The 20,170-nt window shown below is 39.6% G+C and overlaps 1 protein-coding gene across 1 annotated transcript in view; it reads left to right on the top strand.

Annotated features, from left to right (window-relative positions):
- Positions 1-299: 299 nt before the first annotated feature.
- The window catches only part of SCN7A (sodium voltage-gated channel alpha subunit 7), a 78,411-nt gene continuing 58,540 nt past the window's right edge, over positions 300-20,170 (top strand). The window contains exons 1-2 of the mRNA XM_043488190.1: positions 300-740; positions 18,105-18,343. Of these exons, the coding sequence (XP_043344125.1) occupies positions 731-740; positions 18,105-18,343 (249 nt within the window). The 5' untranslated portion in view covers positions 300-730. The remainder of the gene's footprint in view (positions 741-18,104; positions 18,344-20,170) is intronic.

Genomic DNA, 20,170 nt, shown 5'->3' with positions numbered 1-20,170 from the left:
CAGGCTGACATCTGGCCCTGGCAGGCTCTATGGGGACAGCTAGGCAAGGAGACAAAGCAAGCGACTAGAGGTAGAGACCTGAGTTTGCTGCCTTTTCCTCCTCTGCCGCTCCTGTCCCTCCTATTCGCGTCTCTTGGCCCACCCCCAGCCGCATCCCGGCTGGTCCTCGATGCTCCGTTCCTTCTGGCCCTAGCAGCCCTCGGCCCGCTCCCCCTCCTCGCCCGCCCTGCTCCTCTCGCCCCCTCCCTTCCCGAGCAGCTGGTGGAAGAGACGCCACAGCTGCAGCCGCCGCCGCCGCCGCGGCCCGTCTGGGTCGTCCTCACCCCGCCCGCGCCGGGTCCGGAGGCTGAGGGCGCGCCCCGGCCGGGGGCTGAGGGAGTCGGCGAGCGTGGCGTGGCTGGGAGAGGGGCGGGAGGACTGCGGAGGGCTCAAAAGCGGCCTCCCCGCCGCGGGCAGGACTCCACTGCGCCTCTGGGCAGGAGAGGTCTTTGGGGGACCGACTGGACGGCCGCCCCAGAGACACTTTGCAGCCGGCACTTCGGCGGGGTCCGTTGACTGCGGAGCTGTCGTGGCCTGGGTGGCATCAGCTGGTGAGGGCAGGCGCCAGCTCCTGAGCAGCCGGGAACTCAGGAAACCAGAGATCCGGAGGAAAGGGAACCCAGGAGGAGAAAGGGGGTCCAGGGAGCCCAACTTCTCGGGGTTCCCGTAGGTGCTGGTGGGAGCCTGTCCCATGGCAGCAAGTAAGTACCTTTTTCTTGCTGAGTGCCCAGTCCCAGGTTGGTGAGAGCTGCCGTCTGCGGCCAGCCTTTCCGGCCCACCCTGCCTGCCCCACCCCATAAACTCCCTTAGGGTCCCCGGTAGGAAATGCTGGGCTCAGATTAAGAGAACTGCTTCACCAGCAGCCACGGTCTGTGAATGTTTTCTCTGCACTGTATGTTATGTGTGGTCAGTTTTCTCATCTTGCCAGGTAAGTTTCTGAAAGCAAGATGCTCTGGTAGTGTAAAATTTCTAAACTCCTTGTATGCCAATGACTTTTTGTTTCCATGGTACAATAATAGAACAGAAGGAATAAAAGCTTCTGCCAGATAAAGTATACTTCTAACGAATCTTATCTCTTACTCCAGGTAACTTAGTGATTTCAAGATAGGTGCTTTTTGTGTAAGAATCAATAGTATAAAATTAGCAGCACAAATGTGATAGGAAATGGCGTGCCCAGTTTTAATGGCTGGGCATTTTGGTACTGTTTGGATCAACAGGTTTTTTTTTTTTTTTTTCATTTTTCCATTGTTTGGCTCTGTAATATGCATACCTTCTGAAGGTTTTCTTTTGAAAGTGATGATAATGTGTTCATGGTGACTCTGGTTATATGTTGCTTCCAATACTTAGGATATCAGTCTAAGAAGGACAAATGATGAATTCACGTGGAATAACACACTAATGGGTTCCTTTCATTAGTGGAAATCATGGAGTCAAGTTTGGATGCTGGCCAGAAAAATCTCTTGAAATGGGAAGGAGTTTGAGTGGTGCTTTTTGTGAATATTTTTCTTCCTAGCTGTCATGTAGTCTATAGCAAATATAAGGAAGCCAGGCCCTGCTATGACCAGCCCTAATTCAAGTTTCTATAACCCAACCTCTAGTTTTATAATAAAGAAGATAAGACCCATGAGTAATACTTCGATGAGCTTATTTGGGTTAATCACTGATGAGCTAATCACTGAAGAAAACTTTGAATTTAATATGACAAATTACTTTGAATTTAATGTGGTAAAACTTTATGTTTGTTTCTGTAAAATTGAAGTTATTTAACTTTTGATTAAGCTTTATGTTTCTTATTTGTAAATGATATTAAAAAATTACAGATCCTGATAAGGACCAAATGAGAGAGATTACATGGAGGTTTATGTAAAGGTAGTACCGTGGGTAACTACTGCTTATATAAGGAATTGTTCCTCATTTTCATCCACCTCACTCTCTAGCTCTCAATTAAACTCCAGTTCAATATAAGTTTTGACAGGGCTCGCTAGAATGCACTAGAGGAAGCAAAATTCAAATTCAAGTCATGAGCTACTGCCACCAATACAATTTAAAGTATATTCAACCTGTGAGCCTCCATCCTTACAAAATTCTGTGCCTTGGATAACAATTCATATTTAAACACTTCTGAATATTCTCAAAATATGCTTTACTATCTTCCTCTTTTTAGTTTTAAATTTTGTTTTGGGTATATGTTCTTACTTCCTTGGAATGAAACCATCAAATATTTGGATATTGCTGAATTTGTTTGGTCCACTAATTAACACAGGAGAAGTCAAAGTTTAGGCATAAATACACTATTCCTGATTGCTAGGATTTAGTAAAATTCTTCACTGAAGGAAGAGGTACTGTGAGCTCCTTTTTACCACCAATGTATTCGGAACAGGCGAAAAACCTGAAATAGGAGGTAGGCCCAGGAAAAAGACCAACAGATTTCAGATGACTGGATACAGTGTTGCTGTGTCAGTTACCACTGGAGAGGGGACCCTGGAGCTAAGCACCCAGAAACTGGGTCCTCTGTTTCCTGTGGGAGAGGCTCTGGGAGGATAGTTGACACATTCCCACTAACTTTGTGCAGCGAGGATGAATACAGGTCTAAAGCACACTGGAAATGGGAACAACCATAATTTACTCAATGTCTCACTTAGGAAAGAAGTATCCTAATATGCCCCAGTCCTAGATCTCATTAGGACAGGATCTGTAACACCACTGACATATTCAACCCTCAACCTACCACCATAGACTCTCTCTTGAAAACTTATGGTGGAGGCATCAGCCTGAAAGAGACATTCTAGATTCCTGGGAGTCTGGTTCCATGATTTCCACTAACTCCTGTCACAATTGGTCCACTGTGAGAGGACATCTACAAACTCTTTCTTCCCTGACAAGCAACCATCATATGACACTAACTTTATGGACAAACCTCATTTTCCCCTGAGTTGGTCCGCTTTTCTTCTATTAACATGGGCTAACCAAGGCCATGCAAACAAGGTCTTATCTCTGAAACACTGAAAAAGGGAACCTTTAATGTTGAAGAGAAAATTTTTCAGGTTATACTCTATGCTGATGTGGGGAAATCTCATTTGTCTAGATAACATATCTCTGTTGTATACACAGCATTTCTGATTGGATTGACTCAGTTTGTTGCTGACTGAGGACAGCCAGCTCTGTGGACAGTTTTGATTGTGGCCAGGTGCTGGACTGTATCAGCTTAATGAAAATGTTGAAGCCCCACTCAGGGAAATTTCTGATTTTAAAGATCAAAGATTATCCCGTCCAGGGCACTTGGTTTTAAACTAGGACTTAAGAGGATGCTGATTGGGGGGCTGTACTCCCTGGTTGAATATATGGTACTGAGTGGAATATTCCTTCTCTCCTGCTTGAATGACACAGTGGGGCTCCCCATCCACCAACCTCTCATTCTTTGGGTTTTTGCAGAGATTGCATGGTCTAAGCAACTGATTTGGCTTTGGCTCTAGTCCATAGCTGGTCTCACCCTAGTATGTTTTATGGCTCCTCTCTAGTTGCTTTCCAATTTGAGAAGGAGTTGGTGTCTGTGTATTTGGTTCCACTTTTGAAAAGATAGAGTAGTTTCAGGGTGGTATAAGTAGATCCCGGAAAAGCAGACCGACTGTTTCAGAGTGACCTGGAGCAGAGGTAAATAGCCAATTCTAAGAGGCATCCTGGGTTCCAGTGACTATGGGAGTTCTGGAATGTTTTTAATTTTTTTTAATGTTTAAATGTCTTAAAATGTTTTTAAATTTTTCCACAGATTCAGTGGAGCCTGAAACCATAGGCCAGAGGGTCTCAGGATTGCTAATGAGTCTAGAAGTTACATACATAGCAAGCTCTCCTTTGTATTATTCTCACAGGAGCAAGAATACTTTCCTCTCTCTTGAGCTCTTACCTCTTAGGTGGCCTCTGGCCAGATTCTTCTGATCAAGGGTCTGATTGACTAGGGTCACAAGAATAACTAGTTCTAGAAAGATTCTGGCTTTTCCCCAACTTGCTTGTTTTGGTGGCCTGGACAGGCACAGCTATAAATTATTATCATATCCATAGAAACAAGGAAACAAGGGACCCTGCTAGTGAACCATGAGGTTGCCATAGAGAAGCTCAAGTGGGCATGCTTAAAACCCAGGCAACTTTCCTTCATGTTCCTGGAACTCTTCTCTGCCTCCACTGCCGGTTCTAACTCTCACCCTGGTGAGAGTTCATCTCCCACAGACACTCTCCTGCATCCTATCAGAGCATTCAAACATGCATTGACCTTTCCATTGACCTTTCCTTGGGCTTGTTCTTCTAAGTGGATGTGTGTGAAAAGAGACTGAGTGCTAAGACTCTCTCATAAGACTCTTGCCCAGATTTCTTCTCCTCAGTATAAATCATAACACTGTGAATGCATGGTATCTGAATTCCGGAACTGCTCCTCTCTGGAAAGATGACTCTTCTAAAGATCTGATCTCCTGGTTATATTAGTGAACCATCATTAGAATTTGAGTCTATTAGATTTGAGGAGAGTTCAGGTGTCTCAGACGGTAAAGAATCCACCTGCAATGCAGGAGACCTGGGTTTGATCCCTAGGTTGGGAAGATTCCCCTGGAGAAGGGAATGACTAACCACTTCAGTATTCCTGCCAGGTGGCTGGCAGCCCATGGAGTTGCAAAGAGTTGGACACAACTGAGCAACTAACCCTTTCACCTTTCACTTCATTTCCCAAAGTAGAACTTTTAATTTGCAGGAAAGATGGAACGTATTCCTTTAGATTTTTGCTGGTACTTATTTATTTCCAAGACTTCTTTCCTAAGTTTTAAATCCAGAAAAGTACCCAGAATGAAACAATTCTTAAGAAATAAAATCAAAGCAAAATGGCAATGCATACTTATATTTTTGAGAAAATTACTTATTTACTACTTTCTTCTGCAGAATAACATATTCTAGGAATGTGCTGGCTGAAATTGTCACAGTGAGGGAGTTGAGTCCAGAATTAAGTGGATGTATTGAAGCCAAATCAGGATGACCACAGCTACAGGCAGAATCTAGGTCCAAGTGTAGGAGTCAGATAATCAAAGCTAAACAGGAAGTAAGCAACTGAAGTGAAAAATATGATCCCAAAGCAGAAAAAGAAATAGGCTGAAGTCCTGGGGAACAGACAGCTATAAAATTCCAGGTGGATTGGCATTATTCTGGTCAATCTCCTTTATCCCCAAGCCTCAGTGTGTAAACTTTACATTTCTGGATTTTAATAATGCATGTACATGGTAAATTATGTTCAAGTAGTACTTTTCAGGTGGCACAGTGGTAAAGAATCCGCCTGCTAATGCAGGAGACGCCAGAGACACGGGTTCAATCCCTGGGTCAGGAAGATCCTCTGGAGTAGGAAATGGCAACCCACTCCAGTATTCTTGGCTGGAGAATCCCATGGATAGAGGAGAGCCTGGTGGGTTATAGTCCGTGGGGTCACAAAGAGTCAGACATGACTGAGTGAGCAAGCACGCATGAGTATAGAAATACTAACAAGAAAGCAACAGAGCTCTTTGACACCTTTTCAGTCCTTCTCCATAGACATAGCAGTTTCTTCCTTTTAGAGGGAAAACATCATGCATGTGCAAGCATATATGCCACTGTGTATCTAAAACACTTTATTCAAAGATGTTCTTTGAATGCAATGCAAGCTGTTCTCAACACTATATTTTTCACTAAATAATTTATTTGGTGAATCTTTCCATATGAACTTAAACTTCAGCAACATATTCATAGGGCAGTTTAACTGCTGGGTGAAAGAGTTCATTCAGCATTGTTTTAGGGAGTATTGTCAAGCAATCTTTCAGAAAAAAATGCACTTGTTTACACTCTCAACTGAACCGTGAGAGGGCCCATTACTTCTGTATCCTAGCCTGCCAAAGATGGTGTCCATTGGGAAGAGTCTCCAATATGTCTCTAGAGTTTTACTGCTAAAATTATTGATTGTTTTAATCTTACCATATCTTTCAAAATACCATGACTCATCTTTCCTGATGCTTCTTAAAAGACAATTAAAATATTTTTGTATCCTTCATGAGAAAAAAGCAATGCATCTAATATCATTTGAGTTCTAAACCCTGGGGAAGAAAAAACAATTGAGAACTCTTGGTGAAAGGGCTTTGCATCAGAGAATTTAGCTGTGAGTCATTACAGAAACTGGGAAAGATGAAATATAAGCCATAATACATCTATGAAGTGCAATCAAAAGGCTCCAATGAATAGAAATATGATCTAAATTCTTCACTAAAGCAGGTGTGGTTCCTATATTCTCAACAATACAGAGATTCCAGTTAATCATTACATTAACTCTGTCTCCCTCACTTACGCATGCAGTACATTCTAGTCTCCAAATGTTTACAGCCTTGTTACTATTATCATTACATTTTTTGCAATTATCTGACTGTAATTGGTGCAAGAGGCTTGCTGCATTGTCCTTGTCTAATAGCATAATTGTCTCAAAATAGCTTGGAAAGCATGTGAGAAGTCATTTTACCCTTTATTTCCTATTTCCTGTCAGAGTGAAATTGACATTTGCTGTTATCCCTTCTCTATGGATCTATGGTGCTAATTTTTGCTTCATTTTTTTTTTAGTTTGAATTATCTTGCTGTACAGGTCTACACCTTTGTAAGTCACACTAAATCTTTTGGTAAATGTATTAAGAGAATTAATAAATAAATATATATATATATATATATATATATATATATATATATATTATCCCGTACAGAGTAAAACATTTCATAATTCCCTTTGACAAAGCTTTTCTAGCATCTGTTTCTCATGCTTAGGATCAACTCTGTCTTCCCAGAAAGCATATGGGTTGATTACTTAGATGCAGTAGTTTTAATTCCTTCAGGTGGGAAAAATGAAAGTGAAGAGGCTGTGAGTGCTCTGGACAGTCACCTCCTGTATGTGCAGTATCTGTCTTCGCAGCTTGACTGCATTACTGGTAGGCTGTGCTCTGGGAATTGAACTGAGGGACAGGGAAGCAATGAGTAATAGGATACGGAGAGAGAGAAAAAAACACTGACTTCTGGTAGCCCCCTTCTTTCCCGGCCTTCGTGATCTCTAAGATGGTGCAGCTGCAGTTGCTGATTGAGAATGCTGCTTATCCACACAGCCTTCTTCCTGGGAGCTTAGCTACAGAGGGGCTGAGCATGAGACGACTGGTTGAGTGACTGTGTCATTCATCATCTAACTCAGATGCTTTCTTTTGAAACGGACAGGGAATGGCATAAATGATTAGTTCTCAGCAACAAAAATACACTCAAATTGTCCCAAGAACCCTGTGATTCCTGGTCATGCGACTGAACTATGAAACTGAGTGGGTCAGAAACAAAAGGAAAGGGTGGAAGGGAAAAGTTAGATTTATTATCTTGGGGGGAACTGGGAGCAACAGGATAAGGTGGATGTTCTGGTTGCATGTTTTATTTCAAACTTTAGACCTGTTTTGCACTAGGACATATGTGGCAGAATGGCAACATCTGGTAAGGTCAAGACACCCACAGAATCAGGAAAATTCTAGAGCTGAGGGAGATAAGGGGTCCAGAGAGGTGAAAAGCATTTGATCCTTTAGAGAAGTGATATTCTAAAACAAGTATTTGCCTCAGAAGTTCTGGTATAAGCCTCGTCTGTCTCACATACTTGGGATATCAGAGAACATAAAACAACATGTAATGATGTCTTTGCTTGCCTTATGAGGGTGGTTAGATGAAGCATGGCTATCAGCCAAGGAATCTTTCTCTCTAGCAGGCTGCATTAGGTTCATCCCAAGGGGCCCTAGCCCAAGATACTCTGAAATTGTCTGTTTGGGTTGGGCTGCTGACTCCTACATTTTCAATATTAGCACTAATATCCAGTCAAGAGCTGATATAATTCAAGTCAGGTGCGTAAGAAGGTATTCTTTCCCTACAACCCTCAGTATTGGGATGTTGATCCAAGGCCACCATCCTCTCCCCTTCCCCATCGTCTCAGAGGCCTCAGGATTCATAAACTGCAGGTTTGACACGCTCACATCTAGTCAACCACCCAGGACCATATTATTGAAGGTTTTGTGCCCATCTCAAGCTAACCTAGAGCCAGAGTAGGTGCTGGAGGTTTATGGTTGGCCCTAGATGACAACTGGTCCAGAGCTCTTCCATCTGATTTGCAGATTTAGGGCACCGTTTGTGGATCTATGAGCTTAGTTCCGCTGGTCAGAAGCTGAGCAAAAATAAAGGGCTAAGAAAATCCACAGTTTGACTGCAGATTGAGAGGATGCTTAAGGAGGTCAACTGGTTGTGTATGGTCCCAGGAGCACCAAGGCATAGTTCCAGTTCTGTATTTTTAAAACAAATATTGAGATCATATCTTATACCTCAGGGGAACTAGTTGCATCAAGGACTTTAGGACTGAAGACAACATATAGAATCTAGTTGCATGACAAAGCCCCTTTGAATTCCTTTGGGAAGTGGCAAAGAGTAATTTTTTTTTATATTGTTAACCCCTAATATGGCTACTGGCCAGGAATTTTTGGTTAATGACCTAACAGATCTTTGGGTTCATGAGAAGTACAATTCTAGGAAGATTCCAGTTCCATTACAATGTGCTCATTTTTTCAGTGTAACAAGGGGTAATTCAGAAATCCCAGAGGCCACTTTCACAAAGCAGTGGAAATTTTGAGAATACCTAGAAAAATTGGGAACATTGAGTGCTTTAGAATATTGAGTTAGACCACTTTCCTAAACTCACTGGTAGGAAACCAAAGCAGTTGTTTTCTTAGAAGATTCAAGTAAGACTGTTTAGGGTAGAATTAGTTTAACTTTTTATGTTCCTGGCAATCAGGCTTTCTGTTGCCTTTATCACTGTCAGAATAGTATTTTTTGTTGAGCTTGGACACCCTCATTGGGATCCTATACCCAGTGATCTGCATCCCTTCTTGGTATTTCAGCTGCCACTAAGCTTCCTGTTCCTTGTTCTCAGGCAATTTGCAATCAGATGCAGATAGACTGTTAACTGATGCTGGCTGTGATTTCCTATTGTGTGTATTGACGGTGTCATTCTGAAGTTTAAGGTCCTTGACTGTGCTTCTTTCTTCAAAGAAGAGAGATGTTAATTCTCATTGTTGGAAAATTTGACGAACTCTCTATAGAATCCAGACCCACTAGTGTTGGAGATGATTTTAATTTGCATATCTTTTGCTTTGAAATAATAATTTTCAGAGATAACCAAGATAACTTGATTCTTATTTGTTAACAAGTCTGTCTCCCATTGTCCTTAAATTCAGTAACTATAATTTATTAATATTTACAGCACTGATACCTAGCTCAGTGCTTGGCACTTAATAAATACATGTTCCACAAATGACTGATAAATGAATGTCAAAAGGAAACACCATGGTTAAATTTATTGCCCTATATGACATGTCAAACTGCAATAACAATCTTTAAAGGAAAATTAGAGCTCACTTTTTAAAAACATACCTGAAACCAAAAAGCTAAAATATAGAATTATAAACATATATGATTGCAGATATATTTTTGAGAGACTTGAGAGATAAATTTTTGAGAGTGTTTGCAGTCACTTTCTGCAACATGTGCTGTGCTTAGTCACTCAGTCATGTCCAACTCTTGCAACCACATGGACTGTAGCCAGGCTCCTCTGTCTGTGAAGATTCTCCAGGCAAGAATACTAGGGTGGGTTGCCATATCTTCCAACCCAGGTATCGAACCCAGGTCTCCCGCACTGCAGGCAGATTCTTCACCGTCATACCAGGGGAGTCTTCTGTAAGATAACATATTCCAATAATGTGTTAACAAGGGGTCTGAGATGGGTTAGGACAAGGAAACTAAGGGAGGATAGAGTTGAGCAATCAGGAAGTCTGAAGCCACCAAAAAGCCCAGAACTGGGACCTGAAGTAGGTCAATCCTAAGTTAGGCACATATGTTGTTGTTCAGTCTCCCAGTCATGTCCAACTCTTTGGGACCCCATAGACTGCAGCATGCCAGGCCTCCCCTCAGCATCCTCGATCATTCCTCACCATCCTCCAAATTTGCCCAAGTTCATGTCCATTGCATCGGTGATGCCATCCAGCCATCTCATCCTCTGATGCGCTCTTCTCCTTCTGCCCTCGATCTTTCCCAGCATCAGGGATTTTTCCAATGAGTCAGCTGTTTGCATCAGATGACCAAAATACTGGAGCTTCAACTTCAGCATCAGTCTTTCCAACAGTATTCAGAGTTGATTTCCCTCGAGCTTGACTGGTTTGATCTCTTTGTTTTCCAAGGGACTTTCAAGAGTCTTCTCCAGCACCACAGTTCAAAGGCATCAACTCTTTAGCACTCTGCCTTCTTTATGGTCCAGCTCTCACAAGCATACATGACCACTGGGAAAACCATAACCTTGATTGTATGGACATTTTTTGGCAAAGTAATGTCTATGCCCTTTAACACACTGTCTAGGTTTGTCGTTGCTTTTCTGCCAAGAAGCAATTGTCTTCTGATTTCATGGCTCCAGTCACCATCCGCAGTGATTTTAGAGCCCAAGAAGAGGAAATCTGTCACTACTTCCACCTTTTCCCCTTCTCTTTGCATGAAGTAATGGGGCCACATACCAAGATCTTAGTTTTTTAATATTTAGTTTTAAGCCAGCTCTTTCACTCTCCTTCTTCACCCTCATCAAGAGACTCTTTAGTTCCTCTTTACTTTCTGCCATTAGAGTGGTATCACCCACATATCTGAGGCTGTTGAGGTTTCTCCCACCTATCTTGATTCCAGCTTGTAATTCATCCAGCCGTCATTTCTCATGATGTGCTCAGCATATAGGTTAAACAAACAGCATGACAGCAGACAGCCCTGTCATACTTCTTTCTCAATCTTAAACCAATCAGTTGTACCATACAGGATTCTAACTGCTGATTCTTAACCTGCATACAGGTTTCTCAGGAGACAGGTAAGATGGTCTGGTATTCCCAACTCTTTAAGAGCTTTCCACAGTTTCTTATGATCCACACTGTCAAAGCCTTTAATGTAGTCATTGAAACAGAGACATGGTTTTCTGAAATTCCCTTGCTTTCTCTATGATCCAGCAAATGTTGGCAATTTGATCTCTGGTTCCTCTGCCTTTTCTAAACCCAGCTTGGATGTCTGGAAGTTCTTCATTTGCAAATGCTGAAGTGTAGCATGCAGGATTTTAAGCATGACATTACCAGCATGGGAGATGAGTGCAGTTGTTGGATAATTAGCACGTTCTTTGATACTATCCTTCTTGGGAACTGGGATGAGGGTTGACCTTTTCCAGTCCTGTGACCACTGCTGGGTCTTCCAGATTTGCTGACATACTGAATGCAACACCTTGATGACATCATCCTTTAGGGTTTTGAATTGCTTTCCTGGAATTCTATCACATCCACTAGCTTTATTAATAGCAGTGCTTTCTAAGGCCCACTTGACTTCACACTCCAGAATGTCTGGCTCTGGGTGACTGACCATACCATCTTAGTAATCTGGTTAATTAAGATCTTTTTTGTACAGTTCTTCTGTGTATTCTTTCCTTGTCTTCTTGATCTCTTCAGCGTCTCCTAGGTCTCTGCTGTTTCTGTGCTTTATTGTGCCCATCTTTGGGCAAAGTGTTCCCTTGTTACTTCTAATTTTCCCAAAGACATGTCTAGTCTTTCCCTTCTGTTGTTTTCTTCTGTTTTATGCACTGTTCATTGAAGAAGGCCTTCTTGTCTCTCCTTGCTATTTTTTGGAACTCTGCATCTAGTTGTATGTACCTTTCACTTTCTCCCTTGCTTTTCACTTCTCTTCTTTTTTCCAGCTATTTGTAAAGCCTCCTCCAACAACCACTTTGTCTTGTGCTTTTCTTTTTCTTTGGGATAGTTTTGTTCACTGCCTCCTGTGCAATATTATGGACCTCCGTCTGTAGTTCTTCAGGCACACTGTTTGCTAGATCTAATCCTTTGAATCTATTCATTACCTCCACTGCATATTCATTGGGGATTTGATTTAAGTCATACCTGGCTGACCTAGTGGTTTTCCTGATTTTCTTTAGTTTAAGCCTGAATTTTGCTATGAGAAGCTGATGATCTGAGCCACAGTCAGCTCCTTGTCTTGTTTTTGCTGACTGCATACAGCTTCTCCATCTTTGGCTACAAAGAATGTAACCAATTTGATTTTGGTATTGACCATTTTTTGATGTCCATGTGTAAAGTCATCTCTTGTGTTGTTGAAAAAGGGTGTTTGCTGTGACCAGTGCATTCTCTTGGCAGAATTCAGTTAGCCTTTGCCCTGCTTCATTTAGCCATTCCCTCCTCCAGGGGATCACGTTTAGTCAGAACTCTCTGCTGTGACCTGTCCATTGTGGGTGGCCCTACACAGCATGGCTTATAGCTTCATTGAGTTATGCAAGTCCCTTCTCCATGACAAGGCAGTGATCTGTGAAGGGGTTGGCACACATAATGAGGAGAATTAACCAAAACTGGCTAAACCCTGGGCGGAACACAGCTGTAGAGGTGTAAAGACAAGAGCCAGAAATCAAATCATTTAAGTCAGGAAAGGGTGAAACAATCTCAGGGGCAAGAAAATGTTGGATTAAAGAAAATGTTAGCTATACTGAGGTAAAGATATTCCAACACAGGAAAAATCCAAGAATATGTATTAGTTATGCAGCAAATGGAGTGGAGGCTGAACCAGTTTTTGGCAGCTAGAGCTTATATACACATGGGAATACAGTAGCTATTTTCATCAGATGTTTGATCTGCCCTAACAGCTGCCTTTCAGTCAGTTCTCACATGTAGAAATATTTCTCTTGTCCTCGTATATAGAAATATTTCTAGCTGTGCCACTTTAAATCATCAGGTGATAAATGTGGCATGTTTTGAATTATACTTGTTATGATCCAAACTTGAGTTGACTTTGATACAATTCTTGCCAAAATCTTACTTTAGCAATTCAATTTTTTAGAAAAGCAGTCTAATGGACAGATTAACTATTAATCTTTCTATATTTTTCAGGCATTTGTGCTATATTAAGATCACTCACCAGAAAACATAGTGCCTGGATCATACTTCATAAATTCCCCACAGAAATGCTTTTACTGAATTATGATTTAATGATTAATAATTTATAATCTGCACTCAGCTGTCTAAAAGTTATATGCAAGCCAGTTTCATTTGATTAAGTGCTTGCATTTCTTTATCATACTATAGAAGATAGTGTCCACTATCTATTTATTCATCTAGTCAACAACCATGGTAGTTTCATTCAACATCAAAATTATGACTAAAGAAGTCTTTTGGTATAACTGACTGGGTAGGAAGAGAGAATTAACAGTGGTAGTCAGTGCTGTGGAGCAGGCTTACATGTATAGTCTGGTTTCATGTTTATGACCCTGTGAGGTGCATGAGGGGTTCCAAAGTTTACCCAGGCTATGTTATTAAGGTCTCATAGCTAGTAGGTGGCAGACTGAGGAATCAAAGATTGTTGTGCTGTGAAGGGATAACAGAAAGAAAAAGAAGATTATATTTGGACTATACACATTTAATGTACGTGTATGTTAGTCACTCAGTCATGTCTGACTCTTTTTCAACCCCATGGACTATAGTCTGCCAGGCTCCTTTGTCCTTGGGATTTCCCAGGCAAGAATTATTGGAGTGGGTAGCCTTTCCCTTCTCGATGGGATCTTCCCCACCCAGGGATCAAACTTGGGTCTCCTGCATTGGAGTCAGATTCTTTACCACCTGAGCCACCAGGGAAGCCTATACAAAAGGAATACTGGCTGACAAATTAAATTTTGGGGTTTCTATAGATGGTGTCCAAAAATATTTTCACTAATGGTAGCATCTTTGCAATAAGTTTATGACATCCCTTTGTATCTACTTTTAAGGACAATAGTTTCTATACACATAAACTTAATAATGTTTCTTAGCAGTTAGAATGTATCCCTAAAAATATAAAAGAAACATTTTTACTTAATATGAAATGATATTTGTAAAATGCTTTTGATTTTGTTCATTCAATGCTGCATAGGTTTAGTTTATCTAATGTTTAGCCAAAACCTTTAGGTCATATGATACTCTGTGAAAATTCAATTCAAAGATTCTAGGATTGGAAAGTTCTAAGACGATAAGGTCACAGTCAATGAATAACTCATCTATAGATGGAATGATTTGAATTTTATCAACATTCTGATCCCATTTGAAGACCTTCCAGTTTACATGCATGCCTTTTGATTGTGGTCATGGAATACAACAGAAGAGAGACTAACTACCTCCTCCATTTTCCTTCAGTATAGATAAAGGTTATATTAAGTTTCTTGGTAGACACAATCAGCATTGATTGATACTGCAGTTACTTTTAAGTAAATCCCCTTGGCAGTTTCCTCTACTGCAAAAATATACTTACTACATTTGTGCAGACAGGTTGTTTTGGTTCAAATTTCAAAACCTGATGTGTATTGAACTATACTATTATTCTATTAAATTTGACCAATCATTCCAAGATATAAAATTATATCACAGTTTAAAATTTTTATTTACTTTGAACCTATTATGTGCCAATCATTGTACTAGGCACTTCGTTCACATTATTTGATTTTATCCTTAACTTAACCTGGGTAGGATCCCAATTTTATGACTGACAGTTTCAAGAATATAAGTAGTTTAACTGAGACCTCTAAGAACAGAACAGAATTAGTAACAGAATTTAGGATTTCAATGTAGGTCTAATTCCTAAGTTTGTGATTTTGTTTATACTAGCCTATAACCATGAACCATTAAGGAACAATTCAAGGAACTCCATGTAAGGAGTACAATTTTGAAAGCTTATTAAATTTTTTAAAGGAAGATTCTATGTGTAAGTAAGAGAAAACTTCAGTTGTTTGCAGTGTGTCTTCATAAACTGTACTTATTCAAAGCATTTTTACTCCCCTCAACAAAACTTGATGTGTGAGGTATTACTATGTTATTGTTCATTCATTCGTGTGTGCCTGACTCTACCACCCCATGAATGACAGCAAGCCAGGCTTCCCTGTCCTTCACTATCTTCCGGAGTTTGCTCAGACTCATGTCCTTTGAGTTAGTGATGCCATCCAACCATCTTACCCCCGTCTGTCACCCTCTTCTCCTCCTGCCCTCAATCTTTCCCAGCATCAGTCTTTTCCAGTGAGTTGGCTCTTCACAATCAGGTGGCCAAAGTATTCAAGCTTCAGCGTCAACATCAGTCCTTCCAACGAATATTCAGAGTTGGTTTCCATTAGGATTAACTGGTTTGATCTCCTTGCTCTTCATGGGACCCTCACGAGTCTTCTTCAACACCATAGTTTTAAAGCATCAGTTCTTTGACACTCAGCCTTCTTTATGGTCCAACTCTGACATCCATACATGACTACTGGAAAAACCATAACTTTGACTATATGGACCTTTGTTGGCAAGGTGATGTCTCTGCCTTTTAATACGCTGTCTAGCTTTATCGTAGCTTTTCTTCCAAGAAGCAAATGTCTTTTAATTTCAAGGCTACAGTCACCGTCCACAGTGATTTTAGAGCCCAAGAAAATAAAGTCTGTCACTATTTCCATTTTTTCCCTGTCTATTTGCCATGAAGTAATGCGAATGCCATGATCTTTGTTTTTTGAATGTTTAGTTTTAAGCCAGCTTTTTCACTCTTCTCTTTCCATGTCTGGTTCTAACTGTTGCTTCTTGACCTGCATACAGGTTTCTCAGAAGGCAGGTAAAGTGGTCTGGTATTCCCATCTCTTTAAGAATTTTCTAGTTTGTTGTAATTCACACAGTGAAAGGCTTTGGTGTAATCAATGAAGCAGAAGTAAATGTTTTTCTGGAATTCCCTTAGTTTTTCTATGATCCAGTGCATGTTAGCAGTTTGATCTCTGGTTCCTCTGCCTTTTCTAATTCTAGCTTGTACATCTGGATTTCTTGGTTCATGTACTATTCAAGCCTAGCTTTAAGGATTTTGAGCATTGTGTTTATATGTACATATGGTGTGTATAAACAATTATTAATGGTCCTTTAATAAGTATTTTGTGCATGATTGAAGCAAGTTATTTGAAAAATAGGTAAATTTTTTGATGTGCAATTATTAGTTTTCACTAATTAACAAAGAGGGTTCCAAGTTGATATATGTTAATATTTCGATTCCATATTTCTCTCTTTTAAAATTGCTTAACGCCCCATCCTTGCAATATCCTTGGAGAGTCTTGGGCATAAGCAGACATTGCTATTATGAAAATGTCCCTCTGTGTGGTCACAAGTGACTGAACCAAGGGAAAATAAATCCATTGGATAGACTGAGTATCTTTTTATTTACATTTTGGGAAATAGAATTTATAGGTGGGAGCTTAAATTGAAAAATCAAATAAAGTTGAAGCAGGGGTGGCATTTTGTTCTATATACATTCTTAGAAGTGAGCATAGAAAGTCATTCTTTAGATGCCTAATGCAGTAGGAATTAAAAGAAAAGCCAAGAAAACTGTGATGTCATGAAAGGTATAAGGAGTTGTCCCAGTGATTATTTTCCACTTTTATATTTCAGGATTAAGAATGGACTGTGTGTCCTCTCCTTGGATGTCTGGAGATTAGCATTTGTATAGTTAAAATATCTCTTACAAACCACTTATTTAAAGCTGGTACTAGTTTGATTCTCACAATGATTTATACTCCATTATTGTTAACCAAGTTATTTTTTTCTCACTTTCCACTAATAGCAAGTAATAGATTCAATTATTTAAAAACTCAATTTTACACAACAGAGGAAAATTCTGGATTACTGTATCTGTGTGTATGTTACATATGTATGTGATTTCTGTCTTAGGACATATCATATCGATAGGATAAATTTACCTAAGGCAGGCAGTATAAGAGACAAAATACACATGTAGAAAATGCTGCAATATCAAGTACAGAATCATTATTTGCAATAGTAGAATTGCAATGAGGGCTAAAGAGAATGTATAAAGAATAATCAGTTAGTTGTTGCTGACTCAGTAGAGTCACTTGAAGAGTTGGTTTTGACAGAAATTGGGCTGGAAAAAATCAGCAAAAGAGCATATTTCAGTGTAAAAGGAAAGAATAAGTTTCATTAATGGAGAATTGATACATGAAATTATATTTAATGAAGACTAATTCAAGTGGCCTGTAGAATAACTTGAAATAGATAAAGACTAGAATTCCAGAGATAGAATTACAGAGATGGCTACCTTGATGTAGGTGTATGAACAATGGATAATATTTAAATAACTGATAGAAATTTATTATAGGAAGATTATTTTTTTCTAAGGAACTAGTGACAAAGAAAAACATTTTATGAGTAATTTTCAAAGTAATGCGTTTATATGTAATTTTACAATGACTGTTAGGTTAAAGAGTGGTTTTGGTCTTGGGAAAAAACAACAAATTTTGTTTTTACTTGTTAAATTGCTGTCATTGGTGGATTGACACATAGATGACTAAGAGAAGGGAGTGTTTTGGGAAATGTACTTGGTGAATACCTATTTATAGTAGTTTAAACTCTGTGTTTGCCTAGGTACTTACCAAAAAGATGAGGTAAAAGAGGGAAAAGCAAAACTTTAAAGGATATCAAAGTTGAAAATTTGGGGGAAAAACTAAGTCAAAGGAAGTGATCATAGTTGTAGGAAGAGATACAGAAGAGTGGGTCACAGAGCCAATGAAACTTGAGTTTAGAGAAGCAAAGTCTAGTCAGTGACTAAATACAGCTGAGAGTGAAATGATTGGGTTTGGTCTTCCAAAAGTCTGTAGCCACTTTAGAGCTTTTTCGTTACAGGGGAGAAACTGAAAGGCAGATTTCAGTAGAAGAAAGAGGATTCAATGGATGAGTAAATGAAATAGAATGAGTTATTGATGAAATTACAAGTGAAATCTAACATTAAGGGAAACAAAACCAAGTTTAATAACTCAGATTTCTCTTAAATGCAGGAGTTTTCATTGAGTGCATTGTTTGCCATTCTCTTTCATTCATATCCTAGCCTTTTGTACTTTAATTTTTTTCTTTATTGTATCCAAATCTTATGCAGAAATGAAGAAAATACTTTTCTTGCAGGGGCAAAATTGAAAATGGCTTCCCCAGAACCTAAGAGCCTGGTCCCTTTCACGAGAGAATCTCTTGAAGTTATGGAACAGCACAGTACTAAAAAGCCAAGTGAGGAAGACAAAGAAGATTTAAAGCCGAACTGCGACTTGGAGGTTGGAAAAGAGCTTCCATTTGTTTATGGAAATCTTCCTCAAGCAATGGTGTCAGAGCCATTGGAAGATGTGGACCCATACTACATTAATAAAAGGGTAAGGATTAATTAAGCTTACTGTGGCTATATTTTTATCCATTTTCCAGACATGCAAAAAACTGTAATTGAAAAAGAATGAAAAAAGGCAGAAGAGTAAGTGAAGAGGTAATTTTAAGTTACAGAAAACTGGACAAGAAATTTAACACATATTTGAGATTTTTGTCAAAACTGATTATTTGCCTGGTTGGTTTGTTTGGGATAACTGTACTTTGTATGTAATAAGCTATACTGGCATACCTTAATGTTTCATTTTATGGGAGCATGATGGTTGGCTACTTAAGGGTATTGATTTTAAAATAACTGTAATATAAAGTTTCAATTACATGTGCAGCAGTTTCAACTGTTCAACTTCATGTGCTTACTCAGTAGTTAGAGAAATAAAACCAAACTATATTTCATTCATAAATTTTATTCATTCATACAGTCACATCCTATCTTATTCCAAGAATGATTTGAGAAAATTACTAAATATTTGACAATTCAGCAAGAAGCACAAAATGATAAAAACGATTATGCTTAGAAAAGACAGAGATCTGTGTGGACTGACAAAGCTGGAAGAACCTTGAATTACAGCTTCAGAAACACTTCAGTTTTTACAAGGCAAAAATCTTCTCTGAACAGGCAAGAGCATAGATTAATTCTGAAATAAGGAAGAGATGGGCTGATGATAGAACTGGAACCCTGTAGTTGTTGTAAATTGTGGGAAATAAGATGAGATAATGGAGATGACAACATGGCTTTAGTGTGATGGCCAGAGTACTGATGTGATCAATGCAGTGTTTAAATAAGATTAATCTAGAGACTTCTACATTACTATTTCATGGTAGTGATAGAGTCAGAAAGATGAAATAGGAGAGAGAGTAATCCAGGCCTGAAGTCAAGAAGCCTGGATTCTAAGAGTGCCTTGGAGACAGAAGTAACACACTTGAGAAGAAACAGCAGGATTTGAAGACTGATTAATAATGCCAAGGTTCTGAGCTTGAAAGCTTCTAACAAAAATGAAGTAATTATAAAAAAAAAAGGTCAGACTTGGGGGAGGTAAGAATTAGCCCCATTGTGGACAAATGTAATTTGATATTCTTTGATATTGTAGTGCATTCAATGATTTTACCAAATGAGTGAAAAGAAAATGAATCAGTAACAGGTGGCACAAGTGGTAAAGACCCCACCTGTCAATGCAGGAGATGTAAGAGATGCAGGTTCGATCCCTGGATAAGGAACATCGCCAGGAGGAAGGCATGGCAACCTTCCACTCCAGTATTCTTGCCTGGAGAATCCCAAGACAGAGGAGCCTGGTGGGTTACAGTCCATAGGGTCGCAGACTCAGACACGACTGAAGGGACTCAGCATGCATGCTGGATGGAAGGCAAAGAGATCATTCTGTTAGTCACAACTCTTTCAAATACTTTGCATGGTGGAAGCATGCTGACATTTTACAGTGTAAATGCATATAGTAAAAAGATTCCAATATCCTTATATGCCTTTTATGCTATACATTTAATGTTATTACATGGTAGTGTATATAATGTTTGCGATGTGTAATATGAGGACTTCCCTGATGGTGCATGGATTCAGTCATGGGGTCAGGAATTGGAGAAGGAAATGGCAACCAACTCTAGTATTCTTGCCTGGGAAATTCCATGGACAAAGGAGCCTGGCAGGGCTACAGTCCATGGGGTTGCAAATGAGTCGGATGGGACTTAGGGACTAAACAACAGCAATGTATACTATAGTTATGCATACAGCACATGAATGAATTTTCCAAATGGATATGTATGTATAACAAAAGTGCATATATGTGTGTGTATATAATTCTGTATGTTTA

The sequence above is a fragment of the Cervus canadensis genome, chromosome 15, assembly GCF_019320065.1.
Source record: "Cervus canadensis isolate Bull #8, Minnesota chromosome 15, ASM1932006v1, whole genome shotgun sequence".
NCBI lineage: Eukaryota > Metazoa > Chordata > Mammalia > Artiodactyla > Cervidae > Cervus > Cervus canadensis.
This window is presented reverse-complemented; position numbering and strand designations above follow the sequence as displayed.